Source organism: Lethenteron reissneri, chromosome 63 (genome assembly GCF_015708825.2).
Source record: "Lethenteron reissneri isolate LAM-NWPU_2019-01 chromosome 63, ASM1570882v1, whole genome shotgun sequence".
Classification (NCBI taxonomy): Eukaryota; Metazoa; Chordata; class Hyperoartia; order Petromyzontiformes; family Petromyzontidae; genus Lethenteron; species Lethenteron reissneri.
The window spans coordinates 1,187,322-1,213,299 of record NC_083841.1 but is presented as its reverse complement, the minus strand read 5'-3'; the positions used below and the strand labels follow the sequence as shown (position 1 = coordinate 1,213,299).

Genomic DNA, 25,978 nt, shown 5'->3' with positions numbered 1-25,978 from the left:
GCCGAAACGTCATGAGAAATATTTTATTATGTTTTATTTTATTATTTTAATTGTTTTCATTCTACGTGACTTTACCGAAAGAACCAAGAAGATGAATCCCTGCAGTCTCGAAAGCTTTAAATCGAAAAATAAAATCTCTAAACAACAAAAATTTACCAGGCCACAAATGATAGCGCGACGAAGTGGCTTATCACTATTTGGAAATTTGGAGCAGCCAAATGATATAAATAATCTGAACGCATGTGGCGGCTGTGATGGCCACGCACGATGGTCATCGAGCACTGGTGGAGGCAGCAGAGGGGGTTAGTGGATCACAGGTGTCCAGTCGGGAGTGACCTAGACCATCAACTCACTGCCCTTGAGGACAAAGTTTAACCAAACGTGGTCAGTGTCAGTCCGTGGATTTCCATTGTAAGTCTACGGTGCTCTGCGTGAGTCACAGCTGACCAGGCTGAGACCTTCAACTTGAGAACCCGGTTTAATTACAACTTTATCTGTGAGGGTCTAAAGGTCTCCATGTATGTCTATGGATCTCCATTTGAGTCGATGGTGCTCTTCGTGGGTAATTGGTGACCAGGCTGACACCAACAACTCTCTGTACTCATATTCTTAGGTTTTTTTCGGTAAAGTCGGTAAAGTCAATTACACTTTTTTGGACCATCTTATCTGACAGGCACTATCTTACTTTACTTTACCGAGTGTTAACATCCCCAGTGTTTAACAGTACTCTCTTCATTGTTCAGCCAGCATTGGTATAAACATGGGCATTTTCGCTCTTTTTCTATCATGTGTATCAGGCCTCCCCCTCCCCCTCTCTGTCCAATGCGTTGGCGTTGTGCAACAGCAACCGCTTCCACGCCGTCGTGCAATCTTTGGCCCCGCCCCCCCCTCCCCCTCCCGATGCGTTGTGCAACACCAACAGCGTCCACGCCGACGTGCGTTCTTTTGGCCCCGCCCCCCCCTCCCGATGCGTTCCATTCATTGGCTACCACATTCTGATGAGCTCCCCCCCCTCTCCTCCCCCTCAACTTGCTTTTTAAGGGATTACATCTTGAATCATTGCCTCACTTGATGCAGCTAATCCGGCTGTGACGGTCCCACCTGATGACGGAGACTTGTGTTGCCTCCGAAACGTCGTGATTTTTGTTTTGTTTTATTTTTATTAATTTTGATGTTTTACCTACGTGACTTTACCGAAAAAACCTAAGAATATGAATCCTTGCAGTCACGAAAGCTTCAAATCTAGAATTAACTCTCTATACTTGAGATTCGAATCCCAGGACTCTGAGCGGCATTGCATCTCGGCATCGTGCAGCACCAAGGTGCTTGAACGCCCCCCCCCTCCACCGCCTCTCACCGGAGCAGTCGATGCCGCGTCCATCTGCCCGTCCGTCTGTCCGTCCCCCCCCCCTCCCGCGTCTCATCCACGCAGAGATCTCGGGGAGAGTGGATTGCTGATGGAGGGGTGCTGCGATGTGAGCATGGAGACCTTGCGGAGCGGGAAGAATGTCGCCTACAAATACGTGGTGGTGAAGGAGTCTAAGATCAAGTACGAGTGCATCTACAAGCACGACAAGCCCAAGGACGTGCATCTCAACCGCTCCATGTTTGTTCCCCCCGAGTACTGCACCAAAGACGGTAAGGGCGCTGCTCCTGTGACCCGTAGGCTGGGACAACAGCGGTGTCAAAGCGTCTGCCACGGACGCGTGCAGAGTACACCCTTGTGTAAGCTTAACACGTAGGAGGCTTTCGCGACCAACATTATCCATAAATAGAGGTTTTGGGTTAGATGGTGTAAATATAAATGGGTCGTTAAACCCGACGCAGCCAATTAGTAAGGTTTGTCACGTAAACAAAATGTGCCAATTCGTTACTATTACAGTACACCGGTGTGTTGGAGTCTAAATCCACAACATTTACAATTTGATTACGACTCTTCGCCCGTAATTACAACTAGCATCATCAGGCGACAGCCCGAGTTGTGGAGAAATCCTCCCTTGTGTAACACAGCCTCAGATAGAACAGAGCTTCGTTACAGCCTTCACAGCAATAGTGGCAGAGGGGATCCTGCAGCGTGGCTTTCGCGTGCACACACACACACACACGTATACGCACGTGGCTAGAGAAGGTGAGAGTGTGGAATGATGAGGCACCATGGTGGTGAAATGTTAACTACCTCGCCTGGTGTGTAGGAGATCGTGGGTTCGATCCCGACCCTGACGCCTGCATGTTTGGAGTTTGCGTGTCTCTCTCCCAGTGGTCGCGTGTATTTTTCTCCGGGTCCTCCGGTTTTTCCCTCCACATTTAGAATCAACATGCGTTGAAAGTATTTGGCTGCTAAAAATTTCCACGTGATAAACCACTTGGTTGAGCTATCATTTGTGGCAAGGTCGCTTCTGAAAAAAAGAGCTATATAGCTCAGGGAGCCTTACCTGGTCCAATAGAAATAGTTAATTTTTTAGTTTTAATGAGTGTTTTTGCTTCACGTGGGAGGATGCCCAGAGTGCAGAGAGAAAAAATAGACAGGTCAAGACAGACAGATCCAGACAGACAGTGCCACATAGACAGGTCTACACAGACAGGTCCTCCGCAATTGGAATGTTATCGGGGGGGGGGGGGGGGGTCTTCCACCAGCGGTTTGCGTAAACGAGTAACTCCAGGGCTGCCTTGACCCTCATAGCGGGCTCGCACGGGGGAGGGGCTGGGGGTGGCGGAGGCTCACTCGCGTCGTCGTCCCGTCCCCGCAGGCTCGTGGCATCAGTACGACGACGTCATCTGCGCGCCGCCGCCCGGCAGCTTGGTCGCGTTCTTCAAGGACAAGTTCAATCTGAACAAGGACGTGCAGAACGGCAAGAGGCTGGCCGGTAGGGCACCCTCCACCGCGCTGGCGTCGCCAATCCTCGTCGCGGCCGCCCTGTCTCTCTACTTTTTTCCATTTGTACAACCCGAGCCGGGGCCGTGCCGGGGCCGTGCCGAGCCTGAGCCGGCCTGCCGAGGCTCGGCGGAGAGGCTCCCGGTGTCGTTTTTTCTACCTCCGAAGCCGAGCTGTGATGACGACGCTACCTCTCGGCCATTGCCCAACACTTCGCTTATTTAAATATGTTGTTAATATTTTAAGGCGGCACGCACGCGCACTCACACTCACACAGTGTTATTGACGCACATGCTGAGGTTTTTTTGTTACCTGTGACATTTGGCTGATGGAAAAGTGTTTTTAGTCTTGGCAATGACAGCGTGTGGAATTATAGTCCACTCCTCTTCTGTAGAATTGACTTGAGCAATTTTCTGAGACTAGTCGGCTAAAAGAATCAGACACTGAGTTCAACAGAAATGGGCCGGACTCAAGAGAAAGGGGTAGGAACTAAAGATTAAGGGGTGAGGACTGAAGAGGAAGGGGTGAGGACTGAAGAGGTAGGGGGTGGGGCATGAATAGGAAGCGGCGGTACCTAAAGAGGAGGGTGGGAGACAAACCTCAAATGTTTATATTTGAGGAGGAGTGTCTGAACCATGAGCTGCTGAACTAGAGAGATTAAAGCAGAGAATCAAACAAGTGCAACAGGAATACACAAATGTAGTGAATGCGATGCAGCAACTAATCATAATAAGAACACACAAGGCTTAGAGTGTTTGAACACACAGTGCACACCTCAGAGCATTGTTAAACCTATGTTTTCCCGTGCTAATTATTTTCTTACCACGGGCTTTGCTCATCACAGAATAGATTTGTTTAAAAAAAGATGTTTTTAATTGTCAATGCGTTGTGATAAATATAATTGTGCCGTGAAACGTGATGTCGCGGTGATCATTCAGTGTTGACAAATCGGCAGGGATGTATACCCGTATACTTATTTATATGAATTCATAATTACCTGCTTACCTTTTCTCTATTTTGTACTCTCATCGTTTGGTGTTTTACCGTTCGTTTGTTGTAACTCGCTGACCCGTGGTGCCCCTTCTGGACATCTGTGATAAAGAGCTTCATAGCTCTTCGGATTCCTCCTCCAGCCTAAATGGAGATTCTGATTCTGTCATGCGCAGGCCGAGTGCACCTGGAGGAGATCTGTGGGAACCTTCGCGCCTGCACCCCGGACAATCTGGAGAGTTTCTTCAACCATTTGTGGCAGTTCACCCATTGCTTTGGTAACCCCTGGATCCATGAAGGGCGTCACAAGCGCTGGGTGGATCTGGAGTTTGGCAAAGCACAGGTAGTTACCCTCCTCCTCCTGCTTCCCTCTGTCCCTGTTCCTTTGTGTTCTGACCCACCTCTCCAACTGGACATCTGTGATTTAGAGCTTCATAGCTCGTCGGATTTCTCCAGGATAAATAAAGATTCTGATTGGGTTTGTATGTTGAATTTGTTTCGCAGCGTACGTAGCCAACCGTGCTGATCCGAGGTGCGAGGGAAGGACAACAAACTAAACACAAGAAGCAGTTCTGAAGAAATTAGTTTTCAATCTTGAAAACTCAATTTACATTGAGCCGGGTTGTAAATAAATTATATTAATGGTGATGGCCAAACGAAACAATATCCCAATATAGGACCACAGAGCTTGGGAAATGTTCTGGTTACGGCTGCCTTACCACGTGTCTGGCGAACCCTCTCTGTCTCTGTAGAACGCCGTGCGCGTTACAAACATCATCTTACATTTGTATCTATGGGATACCTTTTTGCCAGTGTAGTGGGTTCACCGACTCGCAGACGTAGACTTTGGAGGCAGCGCACATGGGGTAAACTTCCCCTTAACAGAATAACAACCTAGGGTGGTGACCACCCGGCTAACTACACTAGTTATAACGTAACTGTTACTCCGGGACCAACAGCATCTGCCCAGGTCCACGTGCTGGAAGACTCGTAGAAGGGAGATCGTAGACGAAGGGTTTCTTTCCCGGGATGAACAACAACCACCACGATCCCTCTCGGGACTCGGCTGATATTCTCTGCGACGTGGCCGGCTCTTGGCCACGTCCACCTTTCAGAACCATTAGGAGGACCTCAGTCCCAATCACGTGACCCCCCAGCCCCCTCTTGGGGGCCCCCTGTCATCTTAACCGGTCACGTGTCCTCCCGGGTCAGCCAGAGTGCCATGGCCTCACGCAACATTACCCTTCGGTCGGCACCCACACGCCGTCCCCCTCTAGGGCCGGTACTGCACCCACAGCATGGTGCCATCCAGCGATGTTACTCAACCAGTATCAAAATGAATAAAACGTGTAAATAGGTTTTACCCTTTCTGGCAATAAAACAGGATGTTTTAAGATGTTCAAACACGAAATTGCTACGTATTGCAAGGGGCTGAAGTCTGCATAACTGCTCAACCCAAGCTATTAATACTTTGATACTTGTGTAATGATTCTCTGCTGTGATGTATGCTCCCCCTACCCCCTCCTCCTCCCGCATTGCCAGGTGAACGAGATGTTGTCGGATCTCATCGTGAAGATCGTCAAGAGCCACACCGACCGTGACTCGGCCGCCAGCGTCCTGCCTCTCTCCGCGGCGGACTCGGCGATGATCGCCGCCCGACTGCTGCACGATCACGAGATCGGCCTTCCCGCCGCCCAACTGCAGGCCATCTGCCAGATGCTGTCTCTGCCCGCCAGCCAGAACGAGAGCGCCATCAGAGACCGCTGCCAGGCCCTCTCCCTGAACAGCTGGCAAGTCACTCGCTCCCGTGGCGTAGATTTTGACTCGGGCGCGAGGGCCGCGGAAGCCTCTGCCTACTCACCGAGGGGCCGAACAGGGCGGTCCAGACAACGATCTCCCCGTGTAGCCTAGACAGGCCTAAACAGGCTACACGGGGGGATCGTTGAGGAGGCCGTAGTGGTCAGATGTTAATTACCTCGCCTGGTACGCAGGAGGTCGTGGGTTCGATCCTGACCCTGATGCCTGCTGCATATTTAGAGTTTGCGTGTTCTCCCTGTGATCATGTGGATTTTTATTTGGGTCCTCCGGTTTTTATTTAATTTGTTCAGAGTATTTGGCTGCTATAAATTTCCTGAAGATAAGTCACTTTGTTGAGCTGTCATTTGTGGTCAACTACATAGCTTAGTGGGCCTTACCTAGTAAAATTAAAAATAGTTTATCTTAGTTTTAGTTGGGTTTTATCGAGTGCCTTATGGTCTCCGGGTGAAAGGCGCCTCTTTCTTACCATTATTATTAACATAAACTAAACTAAACTTTTAGTTTTACCAGGTAAGGCCCACTGTGCTACATAGCTTTTTTTCAGAAGCGACCTGGTCATAAATAACAGCTCAGCGAAGTGGCTTATCACGTGGAAATTTATAGCGGCCAAATACTCTATAAACGCACGTCGATTCTAAATGTGGAGGGAGAAATTGAAAGACCCGGAGACGAATCCACGTGGCCACGGAGAGAGAGAACACGCAAACTCCACATTACAGAAGGCGTCAGGGTCGGGATCGAGCCCTCGACCTCCTGCGTACCAGGCAAGGTAGTTAACATCTCCTCATACGCCAGTAGACAAGGACACGCGAGCGTCATCCGTGCGTCGTCGCCGCAGAGGAGAGAATCTCCTCCCAGAACTCTGCCCTGACCCACCCCCGTGTGCGTGCCCGCGCCCCCAGGCTGGTGCCATCACTCACGGCCCTCTGCTCCAGCTGTGCCAAGGCCGGCCTCCCCGATTGGCTGCTGGCCGTGCCGCTGCTGCACTTTGTGAGCGGCAGGGCGGCGCCCTTCACACCCGGCGTCGAGGGTCTCGACGCGGAGGGGACGTGGGCCGGCCTGCAGGGCGTCGCGTACGGCGACATGCGCAGACTCGTCTACGGAAACAGGGACACCAAGAGGTACAGCGCGACATCCGAGGACGTGCCGGGGTCGGGAGGTCATCGCGGGCCGAAAGCCGCTGATGTCGCGGTGTGCCCTCCGCCAGTATCACGGGCGCCGCGATGGAGAGATGTTAACTACCTCGCCTGGTATAACGGGAGATGGTGGGTTCGATCCCGACCCTGACGACGCCGGCTGCTGCATATTTATAGTTTTAATTTTGCCGTGCCCGTTGCCAGACGCCTGATCGAGCTGCTCGTGGAGTTCAAGCATCTTCTCGACATGGACCGGCTCCTCCCGCGCGCCACGCTCGGCTGCCTCTTCCCCTCCAACGTCCCCGAATTGCTCGAGTTGCTGCCGCTGCCCCCGCTGGACGTCGTGCGCTACGTCTGCTTCCGTCTACGGGCGCTGACACAGCAGCAGCACCAGCGGCAGCAGCAGCAGAAGAAGACCGAGAGCCAGGTTCGGTCGCGCGCAGTGCCGACGACAGCGCCGCTGCGGGCCCCTGTGATCCGGCGCTCAGAATCGGACGATGAGCAGTCGTGTCGTTTGATTCACCCTTTGTCGTTCCGAGATGTCTGCGAGCTGTGGGCTGGGGGTCCCGCTCACACCGCCGAATCTCGGAGCGAGCGAGCTGCTCGGCGTTCATTGTATTTAGAGAGGCGCAGCAGCAGCGGCGTTGTTTTTAAAGACGTTACTCGCCGCAGAGAACCGTAGCGACGCGATCGCCGGCACTCTGCAATAGCCGGCGCCAAACTGTGCCACGCGCCCTCCCGCATGGCCTTGTGGGAGCCTCGGTACCGATAAAGTTATCTTATTTCAGTTTTGCTTCTGGTTCCGTTCCGATGACGTGTACACGCACGTCATGGGAACGTCATCAGGACGAGAAAGGGTTATTACCCACACCGCAATATTGACCAGGGAGACCGCTGGGCTCAAACGACGAACCTCTGCAATAAGCATCGAAGGCGCGCCCGTTGGTCAAGTGACCGCCCCACATCTCTGAACCTCCCAATCACTCTGAAGCTGCCAGGTGGCCAGGGACCGGCAGTACAGCAAGCGGTTTCGTGAGCCCGTCTGTGCACATCTCTGAGTGGTATCTCCTCTTGCCTGCGTGTGTGTAGGGGAGCGGTAGTACAGCGCTTAGCGCTACGCTGCACTACGAACCCGGCAACCTTAATTCGATTCCCGCTCACGGCCAACACCGATGACGATTATTTGAATCCCTCCTGGGCCTCCCCTAGGTCGACTCAGCCTCAAATGAGTATCTGGTGCGGTGTGTGAACATCGCCACTGGGGAGACAAAGGCGGCCGGGCGTGGTGCCCGCCGCCCACCCCCTCGTGTGCCGTGACGGCCTTCATAGGTGCTACTCGCTAACAGCACTTGCCCCAACAGTCTATAAAGGCTGCACGGGGGATCTTTGTCTTTGTGTAAGGTTGATTTTCTCCTCCAGTGTTCTCTGGTTCCTTCTCACGCGATGATTTGCTCATCACCGACGATATCCTGTGTGTCTTCCTCTTTGCTCGGACAGGCTCTGCAGAAGGTTTTAGAAATCGTGACGAACAAGGTGGGGGGCGTTGACCGAGGGAGGTAAGTTTGTCGAGGTCGCTAAGTGGCCCCCCACGGGATTGGGGGTGAGGGGCGTCATAATGGCCGTGTCGGAGACATTGGATTGGAATGCAGTTTTGCATGACCGACGCTACGTAAAGATAATTATAACTATTTTGCGAAACATTCCGGTTTCGCCACTTTATCGGCACTTGCTGCAGGCATAAATAATCTGGCGATGCTGCTGCTGCTGCCACGTTGGCAGTGGTCGTGCACAATCACAGTTGTTTTAAACTTTCTTAGAAGGCCACGTACACAGAACTGTCATTGACGGACGCGTTGAGTTTCATCTCAAGCCACGATGATGATGATGGTGGTGGTGGTGATAATGATAATGATGACTGCGATGACAATGGTGATGATGACTGATGTTGGTGATGACGGTTGGGATGATTGTGATGACTGATGTTGGTGATGATGATCAGGATGACGACGATGACGGTGTTGACGACGGCGATGACGTCAGCCCAGCATTTGCACCCTGGCGACGACGGTGACCAACGCGCCGGTGCCGCCCCTCCCCCGCCGCCCCTCCCCATTTGAGCAGCGACCCGGCTGGTGGCGCCGACGCCGTCCCACCGGAGATGGCGCTGCGCATCGTGGAGCTGAGCTGCGAAGTCGCCGGTTCCCCCGGCCCCGCCGAGGAGCTCCACCGGCTGCTGCTGAAGGCGCTGCTCTTTGCCGGCGCCGTGCTGCGCTTGAGCGGCCCCCCGGCCCCCCGCGGCTCCCACACGCAGAGGCCCACGGTAGCCCCCCTCCCCGAAATCCCTAATGCGGCGATTCTTATTTGATATTTACAGAGAGCGCCTCAGCTCAAGGCACGCTCGATAACAAGTTTAAAAGCGGTCACAAAATTCGAGTGGTGTAGATGGCAAGGGGCAGCGCGATGGTTGAGGAGTGAGTGACCGTGACAGAGGGCACACGGGGGTCACGAAAGGGCGGCAGGGGAGGGACGGGATGGAGTGGAGGGACGAGGAGAGGGAAGAGGGAGGGAATGGGCGATGGCCCCCTCTCATCCCTCGTGGTTTGGCAGACTCACCAATCCGTGCCTGCAAATTGGCCGATCGTAGGATGGCACCACAACGGCCGGCATCCTAAACGCATATTGAATCTCCTCTCACCTCTGTCTCATCTGTACACAAGTCTGTCTTTGTGTTGAGCACCCTTCGCTTCGTACGTACCCAACCGTGCTCATCGGAGGTTCGGGGGAAGGACAACAAACTAAACACAAAAATCAGTTCTTAGGAAATTAATTTGTCAATCTAGATGATGTCAAAGTGCATAGCTCCAGTGGCTTCCTTATATCGGAAGGATCAGCGTTCCAGATGGCAGCAGAAGCAGGGCATCTGAAAGCGCCGCGCGATGCGGTAACCACCGTCTTTGTTCGATGGCGAGCCAAAAGTCGCTGCAGCGAGGATGACCACCGGAGTTTGCGTGACGGTTTAATCTCTCTCGCGCGTTTGACTGGCGTCTGCAGGGACTCTCGGAGGAGGGCGGCAAGGCGGCCATGTTGCCGGCCTCCTCATGCGAGGATGTTCTGCGGAGGGCAGTGTCGTGCATTGTGGGAATCTTCCCCCCACGTCTCCTGGATTCCAGCGCCATTAACCTGAAGTTCGAAGACACGTTGGAGTTCGAGGTTCGTTTTTGTGTTTTCCCCCGTACCTTCGATTAGCACGGATGGCTACGTACGGTGCGAAAGAAGTTCAACGTACAGTAAATATGTCTCACAATCGCTGAGGAACCACAGACCAAGCTGGAAGGCTGCCAGGCGGTGAGCTGGCACCAACAGTGGCTCTGCGGTTATCTCCGCATCAAGACGTTTTTAGACAATTTGCGAGTGTTTCTTAGACGTGTGGGAGCAAACCGGAGCACCCTTCGGAGAAAGCCCATGCCTTGCACGAGGGTGCAACACTCTATCCCACACTCCGCTGGCAAGCCGGGGTACAGCTCCTCCTCGACGCAACATTTAGTCATCTGTGCTGTGATCCGCCAACCCTCGCTGCTGTCGCCTGCACAGCGCTGGACTACAGGCAGCCACGTGCAGCAGCAGCAGAGTAGCCGCCACCGCCACTCGGCTCCTTAGGTGCTGCTGCTCGCTAGCAGCACTTGACCCAGCAGTCTGTGAAAGGCTATATGGGGGATCTTTGTTCTATATGTCTGCGTGTATGTGTGTTTGTATGGGTGTGTGTGTATCTATGCTTGTGTGTAATGGTTAGCGCAACTGCACTACGAACCCGGCGACCCAAGTTCGATTCCTGCTACAGCCAACACCAATGACGATTATCTGAACCGGTCCTGGGCCTCCGATCGGTCCACCCAGCCTCAAATAAGTATCCGGTGCGGTGTGTAAACATCGTCACTAGGGAGACAAAGGCGGCAGGGCGTGGTGCTGGCCACCCACCCCCTCGTGTGCCGTGCCGTCCTGCATAGGTGCTCGCTAACAGCATTGTTAAGGCTATGCGGGGGATCTTAGTCTTTGTGTGTGCGCGTGGTTCACAGACCTGGAGCAAGTACCTGGGGGTGTCTTTCGGAGACGCGAAGCGCGATGCGCTGTGGACCGCCTGGCTCTTGCAGGCCGTCCGTGAGCGCATGGCCCGGGTACGCCGCTGCCCCAGCCTCCCCCCGCTCCTCCGGCAGCGGAGACGGTTACATCCAGCGCTCCCCCTCCTTCGCCTCCTTCCTCTCCTCTCTCAAGGCCTCGCCTCTTCCACGTCGCCCACTTTCTTCCTCTTCCCTCCCCCCGCGCCCCTCCGCTACCCTTCCCTATCCCCTACGCACACTGACCCATAGACTGGCACATCGACCCATCGACTCGCACGAAGACCCACAGATTCATACGGAGGCCCACAGACTCACACAGAGACCCATAGGCTGGCACAAAAAACCCGTAGATTGACACAGAGACACCATTGGAATCTCCTTTGCCAGTAGCAAAATATGAGAATAGTTTTCTTGCCCTTTTATCTGGCAACAAAACTGACACCTTTTTTTTTAAATCCTTTATATTAAGTTCGCTTGCTTGCTTGCGTGCTTACGACCGTGCAAATCTTTCGGTCGTTTTTTAACCCACTTCCCGTGATCCAATCGAGCTGACATTTTGCACACAGACTCGTTGTGCGAGACAATTAATGTTCGTGAAATTTTTTTTCCAAAATTTTACACTGTTTAGGGAAAACAAATTCAATATTTAATTACCAATTGCTTAATACTGGCAGACAATCATCTGACCCATAGGTGGCAGCCATCTCAAGCCAGAGGACGAGAGGACTCTAGCCGCCACACATATAAAGGATTTATAGTGAAAAACTTTGTTTTTACGGGTTATACTTATTACAAGGAGTCATGTTTGCATTGACCACATTACCTGCGGTCGGAATTCAAACAAAAAACACAAGGACAGTGCATACATTATCATAGTTGTGTTTTTTGTTTGCATTCCGACCGCAGGTAATGTGGTCAATGCAAACATGACTCCTTGTAAAAAAGGTGTCAGTTTTGTTGCCAGATAAAAGGGTAAAAAAACAATTATCATCTGACACAGAGACCCGTAGACTCACACAGAGACCCGTAGACCCACACAGAGACGCATAGACTCACACGAAGACCCGTAGACTCACACAAAGACCCGTAGACCCACACAGAGACCCGTAGACTCACACAAAGACCAGTAGACCCACACAGACCCGTAGACCCACACAGACCCATAGACTCACACAGAGACCCGTAGACCCACACAGAGACCCGTAGACTCACACAGAGACCCGTAGACCCACACAGAGACCCGTAGACTCACACAGAGACCAGTAGACCCACACAGACCCGTAGACCCACACAGACCCATAGACCCACACAGAGACCCGTAGACTCACACAGAGACCCGTAGACCCACACAGAGACCCGTAGACCCACACAGAGACCCGTAGACCCACACAGAGACCCGTAGACCCACACAGAATGACACCGAGTCGTGTTCCGCGTGCAGGAGACGCCCCAGCGGCAGGTGGAGGTGTACTGCCACGCAGGCACCAGGTCGGCGGCCCTGCACCCCGCCCTGTGCAGCTGCCTCGAGACCACGGCGCTGGACGTCATTCACATCATCTGCCAGGTGCCGTGGGCCAGCTGCACGCCGCCGTCATCCGTGCATCCATCATCCATCCTTCTGTGCATCCCTCAGTCGTCGTCGTACTACGGCCGCTGCCACTGTTAGTGACAATCCATGCCTCGAGTTTCCTGGCTGGCTGCTGGCCGGGCTCGGCTGCAGTCACCCCAACGACAACTCTGTCGTTCGTCGCTGCACGCCGTCGCCACCGAAATTATAGCTGGGTAACTGGCTACACGGGATTTTCCATTGAATTGAATTGAAAGGGCAGACGTTAAATGATAAAAAATATATATATAATAATAATAATGGTGACACCAAAGAGGTGGGAATAATTAGTACAGGAGACTGACCACAGCTCATTTATAATCTCTCTTCACTTTTCAATTTGTACTCCTATTATTAATGTAATTATTTCGCCAGAATAATCTTTAAATCCTCGAGAATATAAAACAAAAACTCACAAAATACATTATCTCGACGTATAAAAGCGGATTGCTTTTAGTGCTCCGAGTAGAGAAGGATTGTGAAAAGAGCATGAATCTGACAGCTGCCTCGAACACCAATCCCGCCACGCAACTCAATAATGACTCGCATCATTATGTAATATATATTATTGTATCATTTCGGGTCAATTTAGGACCGCGTATCATTCGGGGAGGGTCCTTGCCTATAGCTCGGAAGTTCCCCATCATTGACTGAATAAAGGCTGACTGCTGATGAGACACCGCGCGTCGAAACACGTCCAGGCTTTGCTCGTCCTGAAGCGATGCTGCTGAAAGTTTCGCGCTCCCACGACGGCCGCTGGTGCGGCTGACGGTTCGTTAAGGAAACGTCTGGAGAGGCGGACGCGTGAAGCAGACGACGTGCGATGTCGCGTGGGGGGAGCGGTGGTGCAGCGCTCAGCCACCACCAACGCCGGTGACGATTATCCGGACCGGTGCTGCGCCTCCCCTAAGTCGACCCGGCTTCAAACGAGTACCCGGTGCGGTGTGTGAACGTCGCCACTGGGGAGACAAGCGGCCGGGCGTGGTGCTGGCCACCCGCCCCCCTCGTGTGCCGTGCCGGCCTTCATAGGTACGCTCGCCCCAACAGTCTGTTAAGGCTACACAGGGGATCTTTGTCTCGTGTGTAGCACGCGCATGCGTGCGCGTGTGGCGAGCGGTAGCGTAGCGGTTAGCACGCTGCGCTACCAACCCAACAGCCCGAGTTCAATTCCGTCTCACGGCCAACACGAACCGATCCTGGACCTCTCCTAGGTCGACTCAGTGCGGTCTGTAGTAAACGTCGCCACTGGGAGACAAAGGCGGCCGGGCGTGGCGACTGGCCACCCACCCCGTGGTGCGCCGTGCCGGTCTTCGGAGCCGCTCGCTAACATCGCTTGCCCCAGCGGTGTGTTCAGGCTACACAGCGGGGGTGGGGGGTAGTGGAGCGTAGTCTTGATGTTGTTGTGCTTGGTGCAGAACAAGCGGGAGGGGGATCTGGTGCGGCAGCTGCCGGAGCACGACCTCCGCGCGTTCGGCAAGGTGCTGTCGCGCGTCGTGGAGCAGGCGTGGCCGCGGCGGGGCGGGCGGCACGTCGAGGAGATGGAGGAAGTCGTGAGGCACCTCCTCACCTGGGACGCCGCGCCCAACGTCCTCAAGATGCACGGTGGGGACCGCCGCCGAGTGGCCGTGACGTCACCCGCAGGGGTTGTGCCGTGCTAGGTGCACTTTGAGGCCGTCGGTGTCCTTCGTGGCAAGGCCCGCGGGCCACTGGTGGCCTTAAGTGCGGCCCCCGACAATACACGAATGTGAAAACGCCCTCCACCATCATCACCGTGCTGCTGTGAAACCCAACAATGCTATAAAATGTGTGGTGGCCCTCACAGAACACTGCTCGTGCAAGATGTCACCTGACAATCCCAGGTGCCATAGGTTAACTGCTGTGCCAGGCTCGGTGCAGGATGAGGCCACGGAACAGGCCCAGGTGCCATGGGTTGACCGACCGAGACGACTGACAGATGCACCACCTGTGTTCCTCACTGTGCCACCTCGCCATGTTTTATCCGCCCGGCAGCTCCGCTCGTTGTTAGACTCACACAGAGACCCGTATAGTCACACAGAGACCTGTAGACTCACACAGAGACCTGTAGACTCACACAGAGACCCGTAGACTCACAACAAAACCCGTAGACTCACACAGAGACCCGTAGACTCATACAGACCCATAGACTCACACAGAGACCCGTAGACTCACACAGAGACCCGTAGACTCACACAGAGACCCGTAGACTCACAGAGACCCGTAGACTCACACAGAGACCCTTAGACTTGCACAGAGACCCGTAGACTCCCACAGAGACCCGTAGAGTCACACAGAGACCCGTATAGTCACACAGAGACCCGTAGACTCACACAGAGACCCTTAGACTTGCACAGAGACCCGTAGACTCACACAGAGACCTGTAGACTCACACAGACCCGTAGATTCGCATAGAGACCCGTAGACTCAGACAGAGAACTGTAGACTCACACAGAGACACGTAGACTCACATATTCCCATAGAGCGTCGCTCCTCCGCCCTCCGCCGTTGCTAAAGGGCGACTACCTCCCAACTACTCCCAGTGGTCTCACTGTGCACCTCGCCTGGCACTTCCCGCGTGCGTACGTGTGCGTGTGTGTGCGTGCATGCGCGTGCGTGCGTCTGTGTGCGTGTGTGCGTGTGTGCGTGTGCCTGTGTGCGCGTGTGCGCGTGTGCGTGTGCAGGCACGAGCCAGATGCTCATGGAGAGCCTGGGAGAGGCTGCGAGGATTTTGGTGGCGTCGGGGTTGTCGTCGCTGCAGCTGCTGCTGCACTCCGTGCTGGACGGCTCTGTGAAGCTGGGGCTGCTGCGCATCGTGCTGGAGCGGCGCGTTGCCTTCTGCAGGGTGCAGGGTGAGACGCCCTGCAGCAGTGAGGGTCTGATACAGTGAGGGTCTGACACAGTGGGAGTCTGACACAGTGGGAGTCTGACACAGTGGGAGTCTGACACAGTGAGAGTCTGACACAGTGAGAGTCTGACAAAGTGAGAGTCTGAGTGACACAATGAGAGTCTGAGTGACACAGTGATGTACGGCCGAGCAATGCCCCCCCCCCTCCACCACGGCCCACGCGGCGCGGGGGGGGTGGAGGCCTCCATCCGGCAGCGGAGTGATGAAAGGCTGCGCCAATTTCTCTCGTGCGCGCTGCTCAGGGTCGTTGGACGGTAGCCCCGGGCTCAGCACCTTGGAGGCGGTGCTGGACGCGAGGCAGCGGGCGGTGAAGGCGGTGGACGAGGAGGCTCGCAGCGTGCAGGCCTTGCTCAACTTGTGTCGCACGGTCCAGGAGTTCCTCACAGGTCCGCGTCTTCCATCGCCCTCCGCTCTCGCTCGGCCGTCGCCAGCCGTGGTCTATACGCTGCTGGGTTATGCCGGGCGGCCTCGATGGTGTCGGCGGTGGCGGTGATGGTTGTGGTGGTTGGTGGTGGCGGCGGTGATGGCGATGGTGGCGGCGGTGGGGGTGGTGGTGGGGGCGGTGGTGGTGATGGTTGTGGTGGCGGCGGTGGTGGCGGTGGTGGGCGGTGATGGCGGTGGTGGCGGTGGTGGTGGCGGCGGTGATGGCGGTGGTGGCGGCGGTAGGGGCGGTGATGGGGGCGGTGGTGGTGATGGTTGTGGTGGCGGCGGTGGTGGTGGCGGTGGTGGTGATGGTTGTGGTGGCGGCGGCGGCGGTGGTGGCGGTGATGGCGGTGGTGGCGGCGGTGGTGGCGGTGGTGGCGGTGATGGCGGTGGTGGGGGTGGTGGTGGCGGCGGTGGCGGCGGTGGCGGCGGTGGTGGTGGGGGTGGTGGTGGTAGCAGTGGTAGTGGTTGCTACGCCGCTGCACGTGGCGTGGCCTGTGTGGCAGCACGACCGTTGGTAACTATAAGAGCCTTTTCGCCTTTTGGCGTTGTTCTCTGGTCTAACATCGGTGGGTGGGGAGACGAGGTGTAGGCCAATCAAAAGGAGCCACCCGCTACAGTCGCCCGTCACAACCACCCGTCACAACCACCCGTCACAACCACCCGTCACAACCGCACGTCACAACCGCCCGTCACAACCACACGTCACAGCCACCCGTCACAGCCACATGTCACAACCACCCGTCACAACCACCCGTCACAACCGCACGTCACAACCGCCCGTCACAACCACACGTCACAGCCACCCGTCACAGCCACATGTCACAACCACCCGTCACAACCACACGTCACAACCACACGTCACAACCACCCGTCACAACCACACGTCACAACCACACGTCACAGCCACACGTCACAGCCACACGTCACAGCCACCCGTCACAACCACACGTCACAGCCACACGTCACAGCCACCCGTCACAGCCACCCGTCACAACCACACGTCACAGCCACACGTCACAACCACACGTCACAACCACACGTCACAGCCACACGTCACAACCACACGTCACAACCACGCGTCACAACCACGCGTCACAACCACGTGTCACAACCACGCGTCACAACCACACGTCACAACCACACGTCACAACCACGCGTCACAACCACACGTCACAACCACACGTCACAGCCGCCCGTTACCATGCTGGCTCAGGCTGTGCTCGTGGAAAAGTGGGCATACGGGTCTTTGACATATTTTATTTGTGTAATTTAATATTGTTATAACATGAGCCATGTTATTATTTACTTTTCATAATTACGATAGAAATTTTTTATAAAAAAAAAAAATTCTTATTCAAATATCATTATAAATAAAAAATGTTTTTATTCTTACGATTATAAAATAAAAACAATCCACTTTAACCCACGTGGGCCGCCCCTTCCAGTGGACGTGGAGCCGTTGGAACGCCAGTGTCGGTCCGACCGCAGCGACTGCCGCCTGGACGCCGTCGTGCGTGTCGACCCGGGGCGGCTCGACGCGGAGGCCCTCGCCCGCACGCCGCAGGTCACCGGCTTCGGCCTGACGGTCGAGCTGCGCGTGATGGCGCGCCAGTTCTCCCGGCTGGAGAGCAGCTGGCTCTTCGACAGCCTCTGGAAGGACTGCGCCCGTGCGGCGTCGTCGGCGGCGGCGGCGCCCGTGCCCCTGGAGCGCCTGCGCGTCGCGACGTGGGCGCCCTGCGTGCAGCGCCTGCGCTCGCTGCTGGGCGCCGTGCGCACCGGCGCCGTCCCGCTGGACGACGCGCGCCGGCTGTTCGCGCCCGCGTTCGCCGGGAGCGCGGCGCGGGCCCCCGCCGTGGCCAACCTTGAGAAGGAGCTGCGGCTGCTGCTGGCGGCGGTGGGCGACGGCGTCACCGCGGCGCGGGAGACGTCGTGGGTGGAGGAGCGAGCGGAGCAGATCGCGGACTTCCGCGAGCTGGGCCTGGCCACGGAGGCAGCCGGCGCGGTGAAGCGAGCGAAGGACGCTCTGGGCCTCACCGGGGATTTCTCGGTTCTGGACTCGCTCACCGACCTGGTGAGTGGCGAGCGCCGCGGGAGAGGCAAGCCCAGCGCCCGAACGCCGTCGCTGAATCGACGACCGCGATCGATCGGTGATCATGTCGGCGGTCCGAATGATTTACGTGCTTCTGAGCGCTTAGGCTGATCGCGGTGGAAGAGCCTCAAATTCCGAGGATGTCTGCGGCAGCACGGGACTACAGGCGGATAACCAGAAGCCCGCTGATAGAATGGCCGGTTGAATACGTGGACGACTGATTGGGTGACGAGGAGCGGCAGAATGAACAACCGCACGATTGTTGTGTGTCCTGCACGAGTTGAGGATGGAAGAGGACTCGTGGCTAAGGGACGTGATGACGCGCGTCTGTGCGAGTGTGCGAGTGAGTGAGTCCTTGGTGTGGCATGTAGTAAACATCGCCACCGGGGAGACAAAGGTGGCTGGGCGTGGTGCTGGCCACCCACCCCCTCGTGTGCCGCTAACAGCACTTGCCCCAACAGTCTGTTAAGGCTATATGGGGGATCTTTCTCTTTTTGAGTGAGTGTGTGGATGGTCCTAGGGAGCGGTGATGGTGGTGGTTGACACGGCTGCGATACGAACCCGGCGAGCCGAGTTCGATTTCCGCTTGAGTCCAATGATAGTTGTGAATATTTGCACTACTCCTTGGTCTCCTCTAGGTCTGCTCAGCCTTAACCGAGTACCTGACGCCACTGGGGAAGCAAAGGCGGCCGGGCGTGGTGCTGGCCACTTTAGGCACCACTCCTAGCTAACAACACTTGCCCCAACCGCCTGTTAAAATGCCGACGCGGGGGATCTTTGCCTTGGTCTGGCGTGTCTCGTGTGCACTTGGCAGGATGAGAGTTTGAAGGAGAAGCAGTTGAAGTGCATCACCAGGGCTCTGGTCAATGCCAAGAATATCCTGGCCGGGATCGACAAGAGAGGCATCGACTGCCTGGACGTGCTCGCGCGCAGCCGGGACTTCATCAGATGGGTCCGCGAGTCCGTCGGGAGTGAGTACGCGACGTTGCCCGCCTGCCCGCCCCGCCCGCCCGCCCGCCTCTTCATTCATTCCTCTTGCTCGTCGACTCTCCTTGCCATCACCCTGTTTCTCACGTTCTCACAAACTCGCTCAATTCCATCTCACAGATTTTTTTTTTTTTAATCAACGTATATTTAACTTCTTTCGCACAGTACGTAGCCAACCGTACTAATCGGAGTGTATAGTCTAGTGTACAGTAGTGTAGTAGTGTCGTGTATAGTAGTTTGTATCTTGAACTTCTTTTGCACCGTACGTAGCCAACCATGCTAATCGGAGGTGCGGGGAATTTTCTGTGAGTCTGTGGGTCTCTTCGTGGTGCTATATAGCTATTTGTGAGTCTGTGGGTCTATAGGTCTCCATGTGAGTAGTTTACAGGTCTCGTTGTGGTGCTATGGATCTCAATGTGAGTCATGTAAGTTTCTGTGCTCGTCTTAGTGCCGATGTTGTGCTGTGGCCGCGATGTCGCCCGTCACGTTCGCGAGTCTCCCCGCGTCACCGCTGCCATCTCCTCCCCCTCTCACCTCCTCCCCCCCCCTCCCCCCGGTAGAGCTGAGCGAGCTGAAGGTGTTTGTGGACCTGGCGTCCATCTCGGCGGGGGAGAACGACGCCGACGTTGACCGCGTCGCCTTCTTCCACGACGCCGTGCAGGGCTTCTCCTCGCTGCTGTACGAGCTGCCGCCCTCCGCCAACTTCGCCGACTTCCACCAGGCGCTCGGCAAGCTGTGGAAGGCGCTGGAGAGGGACCGCAACCTGCTCAAGAAACTGGTGCGTCCGCCGGTCCGCCCCCCGGTCTGGCTCCGCACGGGTCGGATGGTCGTGTGGGAGGTCGTTAACATCTCGCTCCAGTGGTGAGATGTTTACTTGCCTCGCCTGGTATGGAGGAAGTTTGTGCTTTTGGATCCCGACCCTGATGCCTGCTGTATATTTGGAGTTAACATCCCGCGACCGTGACTGTCCCGCTGTGGCCCGTGTGACTGCCCGTGTGATAACTGCCCGTGTGATGACTGCCCGTGTTGACTGCCCGTGTGATAACTGCCCGTGTGATGACTGCCCGTGTGACTGCCCGTGTGATGGACCTGCCTGTGTAACCGCCCGTGTGACTGATCTTGTGACGACCACCCATGTGACTGCCCGTGTGACCACCCATGTGATGACTGCCTGTTTGATGACTGCCTGTGTGACCGCCTGTGTGACTGCGCTTGTGACGACCACACCTGTGATTGCCTGTGTGACTGCCCGTGTGATAACCGCCCGCGTCCCGCCCTCTCGCCGTCGGCGCGCAGGAAGACTCGGCGCGCCACCTCTCGTGGTTGCGCACGGTGCACGAGAGCCACGGCTCGGTGGAGAAGTCCTCGCTGTCCCTCGCCACGGCCGTCAACGCCTGCGGCGTCTACCAGGTCGGCGCCGTCTTCCCCACGGGCAGCAAGGTGAGTCAGGGGGCCGCGTCACCGGCCGACCGGCCGACCGGCCCGAACGGGCGAACGGTGCTCGTGCCAGCGAGACGGGAGGCGGGCACCCAGCGGCCTCGCCGTTCACCCGCGGTGGAAACTGCTTTTTTTAGAACTGCTGCTATCGTTGTTGTGTCTAGCCTCGTCGTCCTTCCCCCGCACCTCCGATCGGCACGGTTGGCTACGTACGGCGCGAAAGAAGTTGGACGTGCGCGTAGTACGTACCGCGCGGGACTTTCCAACGCCGGCGTAGCAGGCCGCGACGGGTTCCGTAAACTGGAGAGGGGCCGTCGGCGTGCCCCCGGGGCCCGGCCCTCTTTGTCGAGGACGTTGGCCCAGCTCTGGGGGGGGGGGGGTGGTGGCGAAGCGGCGAAGCTCCGACAAACGCGACGGCCGTGGCGTTGCCTCTCCCCGCAGCCCACGATGGACTCGGTGCTGAAGCTCGTGGTGCCGGAGGCGGCGGCCGGAGGCGGCGGGGACCTTAGGGAGCAGCGCGTCTACAGCCTCGGCGAGGTCAAGGAGCTGCAGAGCAAGCTCATGCTCATAGCCGGGCAGCGGGAGCAGGGCAAGGAGGAGATCGAGCGCTTCACCGAGGTCAGATCTACTTGCCAACGTCTCGCAAAGACACACCGTCGTCATCATCATCGTCATTGTCTCAGTTGTTCGCTCAGGGCACATCTCTCACACACACACCCACCGTCATCGTCTTTCTCATCATCAGCTCTGTGGGACTTTTGTTTGCCAGTATCAAAGTACGCAAAACATAAGAATAGGGTTTACCCTTTCGGGCCGGTGTTAAGATGTTCAAACACTAAATAAATACCATTTTGCCAGCATCAAGTCTGCATTAACCACACGTACTCATGGCAAACCATGAAACCTTTTCACATCATCTCGTCACATTTATTTTGACAAAGCCACGCACACATCACTATCATCTGTTACATTTAGATTAAAAACGCTTCAGCAGTACTTTTTGTGTTTAGTTTGTTGTCGCTCCCCCCTCACCTCTGATTATAACGCGGTTGGCTACGTACGGTGCGAAAGAAGTTCTACACCCATGCACGCTTGCGTGTGTGTGTGTGTGCGTGTGCGTGTGTGTGCGTGTGTGTGCGTGTGTGTGTGTGCGCGTGTGTGTGTGTGTGCGTGTGTGTGCGTGCGTGTGTGTGTGTGCGTGTGCATGTGTTTGTGAGCGTGTGTGTGTGTGAGCGTGTGTTTGTGAGCGTGTGTGTGTGCGTGTGAGCGTGTGCGTGTGTGTGTGCGTGCGCAGGTCTTCGGCAACGTGTTGCGGCTCGCCGAGCTCTACCTGCAGCTGCACTGGGCCGGCAGTGTCCTCTTCCGCCGCTGGACGGCGCAGGTGTTCTGCGACCCGGGCAGCACGGTGTGCGCCATCGTCGACTTCGGCCTGCGCGGCGTCCCCCACCTGCACGCGATGGGCGGCGCGGGCGACGAGCTGCGGCCGCTGTGCCGCGCCATGGACCGCTGCCTGGCCGAGTGGAAGGCCTACGTGGAGGACAAGCGGCGCGACTTCTACCACCTCAACCTCTACACGGCCGAGCAGCTGGTGCTGCTGCGCTCCGAGCTGGGCGCGCTGGCGCGGCGGACTGGCCGGGCGCCGGGGGCCGTGGCAGGGCGGGCGCGTCGCCGGCGTGGCGGCCCTCACGCTGCTGTCCTTCATCAAGGAGGACTGCACGGCCGAGCACGTCGTCGCGCTCTCCCTCGAATCGGAACGGGCGGCGCCGTCGGCGAGAGTCGGGGCCGTGGCCGGCGGCGATCCGTCGCGCTCCCCTTCGTCGCCCGCCCCGCTCTCCTCATCCTCCTCCTCGTCGTCGTCGTCGACGTCCTCCCGAGCGAGCCGGCTGATGGGCGCCGTCAAGGCCCTCGTGGACCAAGGACGTGGGAGGAGGCGGCGGCGAAGGCGGCGGTGCAGGAGCTGGGGCCCGCGTCCGAGCGCGACCTCATCGCCTGGGTCTTCGGCAAACCTGCAGCGCCGCGCAGCATTGCGCGCTCAGCCGGGCGTTCGACGGCGCCGGTCGCGGCGGCGAAGAGGCGGACCGCGAAGCCCGCGGCCAGCCCGCCTCCGGCCTCCCCTGCCCTCCTCCTTCGTCCGGCGACGACGACGACGCCGACGGACGGCGGGCGGGCGTGGGCGACCGCCTTCTCCGGCTGTGGCGGCGCTTCGCGCGGAGCGGCGCCGGCGGGCACCTCGGCGTGGGGGAGCTGGGGCGGGCGCTGGGCGCGACTCGCCGCCGGCGGCGCCCGGTGCGGTGCCGGCTGCCGGAGGGGCTGACGCGGGGCAGCCCAACCTGGTGGTGTGCCGCGAGGCGGGGTGTTACGCGGCGGCGCTGTGCGGTCTACCGGCACGGCGACGCCGAGCGGCTGCCGACTGTGCGACGAGGTGCTGGTGTCGCGCCCCGACACCACGACGGAGCCGGTGGGGGGACGCACGGACAGACGCGCAAACGGACACGTAGGCATACACGCGGACAGGCACGCAGACGGCGGACAGACACGCGGACAAAACACGTAGATAGACGTAGATCGTGCCATCCGTCTACCAGGAGGGACCCCTCGGAGGGGGGTCTCTCTTGGGGGCTACGTATGCCAGGGGAGAGCCTCAGGGCTTGGCGCCGGAACTTGGCCGCGAGCGTCAAGTCACGCCTTCCGCCACGTCTCGCCGTGACGGCCTCCTCCGGCACTCCCCCCGCACGGTGGAGCTGTTCTTCAGGAGGGCCTTGGGGCCGCGACGGCGGTGACGTCGACGCGGGAGACGCCGGAGCGGGCAAGATTACTCGCTGGTGCACGCCGACCTGCTGAGCTACGACGCGAGCGTGCGGGCCGAGGAGGCCTTCGAGCGCCCTGCGCGCCAGCTCCGACCCCTGCTACCGCTGGTGATGCTGATGTGCGGCGCCGCAGGGAGCATCGCTACGACCGCCTCCTCCTTCGGCCGCTTCCGCGTCGGCGCCCTTCCGCTGGCGCCCGCGACGAGCTGCGCCGGTACCTGCGGCGCCACTTCACGGCGCCCCGGAACGAGCGCTCGCCCGCCCGCGTCTTCTCGGACCCCGTGAGCGTGCGGCTCGTCACATCCCGGCGCGCCGGAGTCGGTGAGTTCCTCTCTATCGGGACCGTGCGGCCGATCCTGGGGCTCCTCCCCTAGGTTGACTCGAACCAGTAGGGAGACAAAGACGGCCGGGCGTGGTGCTGGCCACCCACCCCCCCCTCGTGTGCCGTTCCAGCCTTCGTAAGTGTTGCTAATCGTTTTTAGCACTTGCCCCAAAAGTCTTTGTCTTTACGTGCGTGTGGGTGTCCGTGCGTATGTGTGTGACCACATAAGCATAACTCTTAATTGAGCGCGACCTGTTATTCGTGCGTCTTTTTCCAGAGCGTCTCTTATTATCCGGATAATATTGGGGGGGGGCGGGGGGGAGGGGCGGGTAACACAATCCTCCTCATTCCGTGTGCGCCTCGTCGAAACGCGACGAGTCGATTTGGCCCACGGCCACCGCGTGCGATTCCGTCCGGCGCGACGACGATCGACGCCGGGCAGCGTTAGCCGGGGCGTCCGGCGGGCTCGCGAACTGAGCGCGGTCGTCTGTCCGGCGGTGGCGGTGCCGCAGGGAAGTCGCTGTACGTGCAGCGGCTGCACGAGTCGGTGTCGCGGACGTGCCCGGGCGGGCGCTGCACCCTGCGCACGCTGCGCCTCATCGCCAGCGCCGTGGACGAGAGCTCCGTGCTCGCCTCCATCGTCGACCTGCAGGAGGCCCCGGGGAAGGCCACGCCGTGCCTCTTCCACATCGACGTCACGGCCGCCGTGAGCGCGCACGTACACGCACAGACGTACACGCACAGAAGTACACGCACGTACACGCACAGACGTACACGCACAGATGTACATGCACAGAAGTACACGCACGTACACGCACAGACGTACACGCACAGAAGTACACGCACAGACGTACACGCACGTACACGCACAGACGTACACGCACAGATGTACACGCACAGAAGTACACGCACGTACACGCATAGACGTACACGCACAGAAGTACACGCACAGACGTACACGCACGTACACGCATAGACGTACACGCACAGGCGTACACGCACGTACACGCACAGACGTACACGCACAGAAGTACACGCACAGAAGTACATGCAGGTACACGCATGTACACGCATGTAGACACACCTACACGCACTTTGCCCCATGATGTTTTCTAGCCTGAGGGATTTCCCTTCCTCCAAGACCTCACAGACATGCTCAGCAAATCTACAAACCTGTACCTGGGGGTAGGAGATCCAGTTACCTTTCTTTCTCCGAATGACGGTGATAGGTGTAGCACTGCAAGTATCTTTTTTGATTGATTTAAAGAGTGATTTGTGATCGCGGGCTACTTAGGCAGACTCCAATTTCTCAGCAACCCGCGATTACCACCAATCCTTGCAGCACCGCACGGCTGTCCGAACCTCCGAGCGAAGGCTGTGGTAAGCCTCATTCTCTGACGTGGGATGCTGTAGACGGTGAGAGTGGGCCTGTCGCTTTTCCTCAGCCAGCCGAAACACCTTCTCTGTCAGCCAGGGTCTCTGGGGAAGTTTGGACCGTGCACCCAATGCAACCATTGCAGCTGCCACAGTCCTAAACCTCACCGATTTCACCTCGGCATCAGGAGGAGTGGGGGATGATGCAAACCCCAGCTGCAAGTGATGAAGAGATTCTCGCTTACAACTTTCATCAGCTGAGATCAGACCACTGTGGGTTTGAATGGGATCCTGGATGTACACCCACCACCAGAGTGGAAGAATGACAGGCGCATCTTACAGATGACAAGTCGATGGTCAGTGGGCAGATCAGCTCCACAGTAGGTCCTAGTGTCAAGGATATAGGCCCGCATCTGCTGTTCTTTCACTATTTAGTCCAGCAGATCTTCTTGCTTGGACCCAGCATGCATCCATAATGTTGTGTAGATGCGCCGATGACGGAACATCGTGTTGGTAATTACAAGCCCATGGGCTGCACAAAAGTCTAGCAGCCGCCTACCGTTGTTATTGAGCTGATCTGGCCCATACCTTCCAATCACTCCAGACCAGGTGCCAGCATCATGACCCACTCGGGCATTAAAGTCACCTAAAGGGATGAATCTATTCCGAGGAGCCACTTTAGCTATTACCTGTGACAGAAGGTCATCGAGGGCATCTGACTCAACGAGCTTGCCTGCATCCCTTCACCGATGTTCATTTTCAGTGGGGTTTAAGTAACCACGACCACTGCTCCTAGCCTCTAGTTGATGGGAAGGCGAGCCCAAAGTAGCCTGAGGCTTACAGCTTCCCACACCTCACAGCCACGCACCCATGCCCCTTCATTATTTTGTTCAGAAGAATGCCACTATGTGTTGTTTGGCAGTCTCCTGCCCCGAGTAGAGGACTGTCCACCGGACTTCCTAAATACCGCAGAGATCCAGGCGGTACCGGTCCAGCTCCTGATAGAGTGGGCAGCCTCTCCTCCGCAGTGAGCGTTCGAACATTCAATGTGGCCACCCGCAAGCTTTTGGCTGTTT

At 57.1% G+C, this 25,978-nt stretch overlaps 1 protein-coding gene across 1 annotated transcript in view; it reads left to right on the top strand.

Annotated features, from left to right (window-relative positions):
* Positions 1-25,063, top strand: part of LOC133358793 (E3 ubiquitin-protein ligase RNF213-like) — a 32,753-nt gene extending 7,690 nt beyond the window's left edge. The window contains exons 6-28 of the mRNA XM_061577240.1: positions 1,433-1,638; positions 2,748-2,864; positions 4,039-4,205; positions 5,405-5,652; positions 6,583-6,801; positions 7,021-7,243; positions 8,314-8,372; positions 8,938-9,136; positions 9,868-10,026; positions 10,890-10,988; positions 12,373-12,495; positions 13,953-14,139; positions 15,237-15,404; positions 15,703-15,846; positions 17,332-17,957; positions 18,790-18,946; positions 19,523-19,740; positions 20,259-20,402; positions 20,841-21,017; positions 21,694-22,685; positions 23,340-23,527; positions 24,041-24,234; positions 25,049-25,063. Coding sequence (XP_061433224.1) covers positions 1,433-1,638; positions 2,748-2,864; positions 4,039-4,205; positions 5,405-5,652; positions 6,583-6,801; positions 7,021-7,243; positions 8,314-8,372; positions 8,938-9,136; positions 9,868-10,026; positions 10,890-10,988; positions 12,373-12,495; positions 13,953-14,139; positions 15,237-15,404; positions 15,703-15,846; positions 17,332-17,957; positions 18,790-18,946; positions 19,523-19,740; positions 20,259-20,402; positions 20,841-21,017; positions 21,694-22,685; positions 23,340-23,527; positions 24,041-24,234; positions 25,049-25,063 — 5,029 coding nt within the window. The remainder of the gene's footprint in view (positions 1-1,432; positions 1,639-2,747; positions 2,865-4,038; positions 4,206-5,404; positions 5,653-6,582; positions 6,802-7,020; positions 7,244-8,313; positions 8,373-8,937; positions 9,137-9,867; positions 10,027-10,889; positions 10,989-12,372; positions 12,496-13,952; positions 14,140-15,236; positions 15,405-15,702; positions 15,847-17,331; positions 17,958-18,789; positions 18,947-19,522; positions 19,741-20,258; positions 20,403-20,840; positions 21,018-21,693; positions 22,686-23,339; positions 23,528-24,040; positions 24,235-25,048) is intronic.
* Positions 25,064-25,978: the final 915 nt, after the last annotated feature.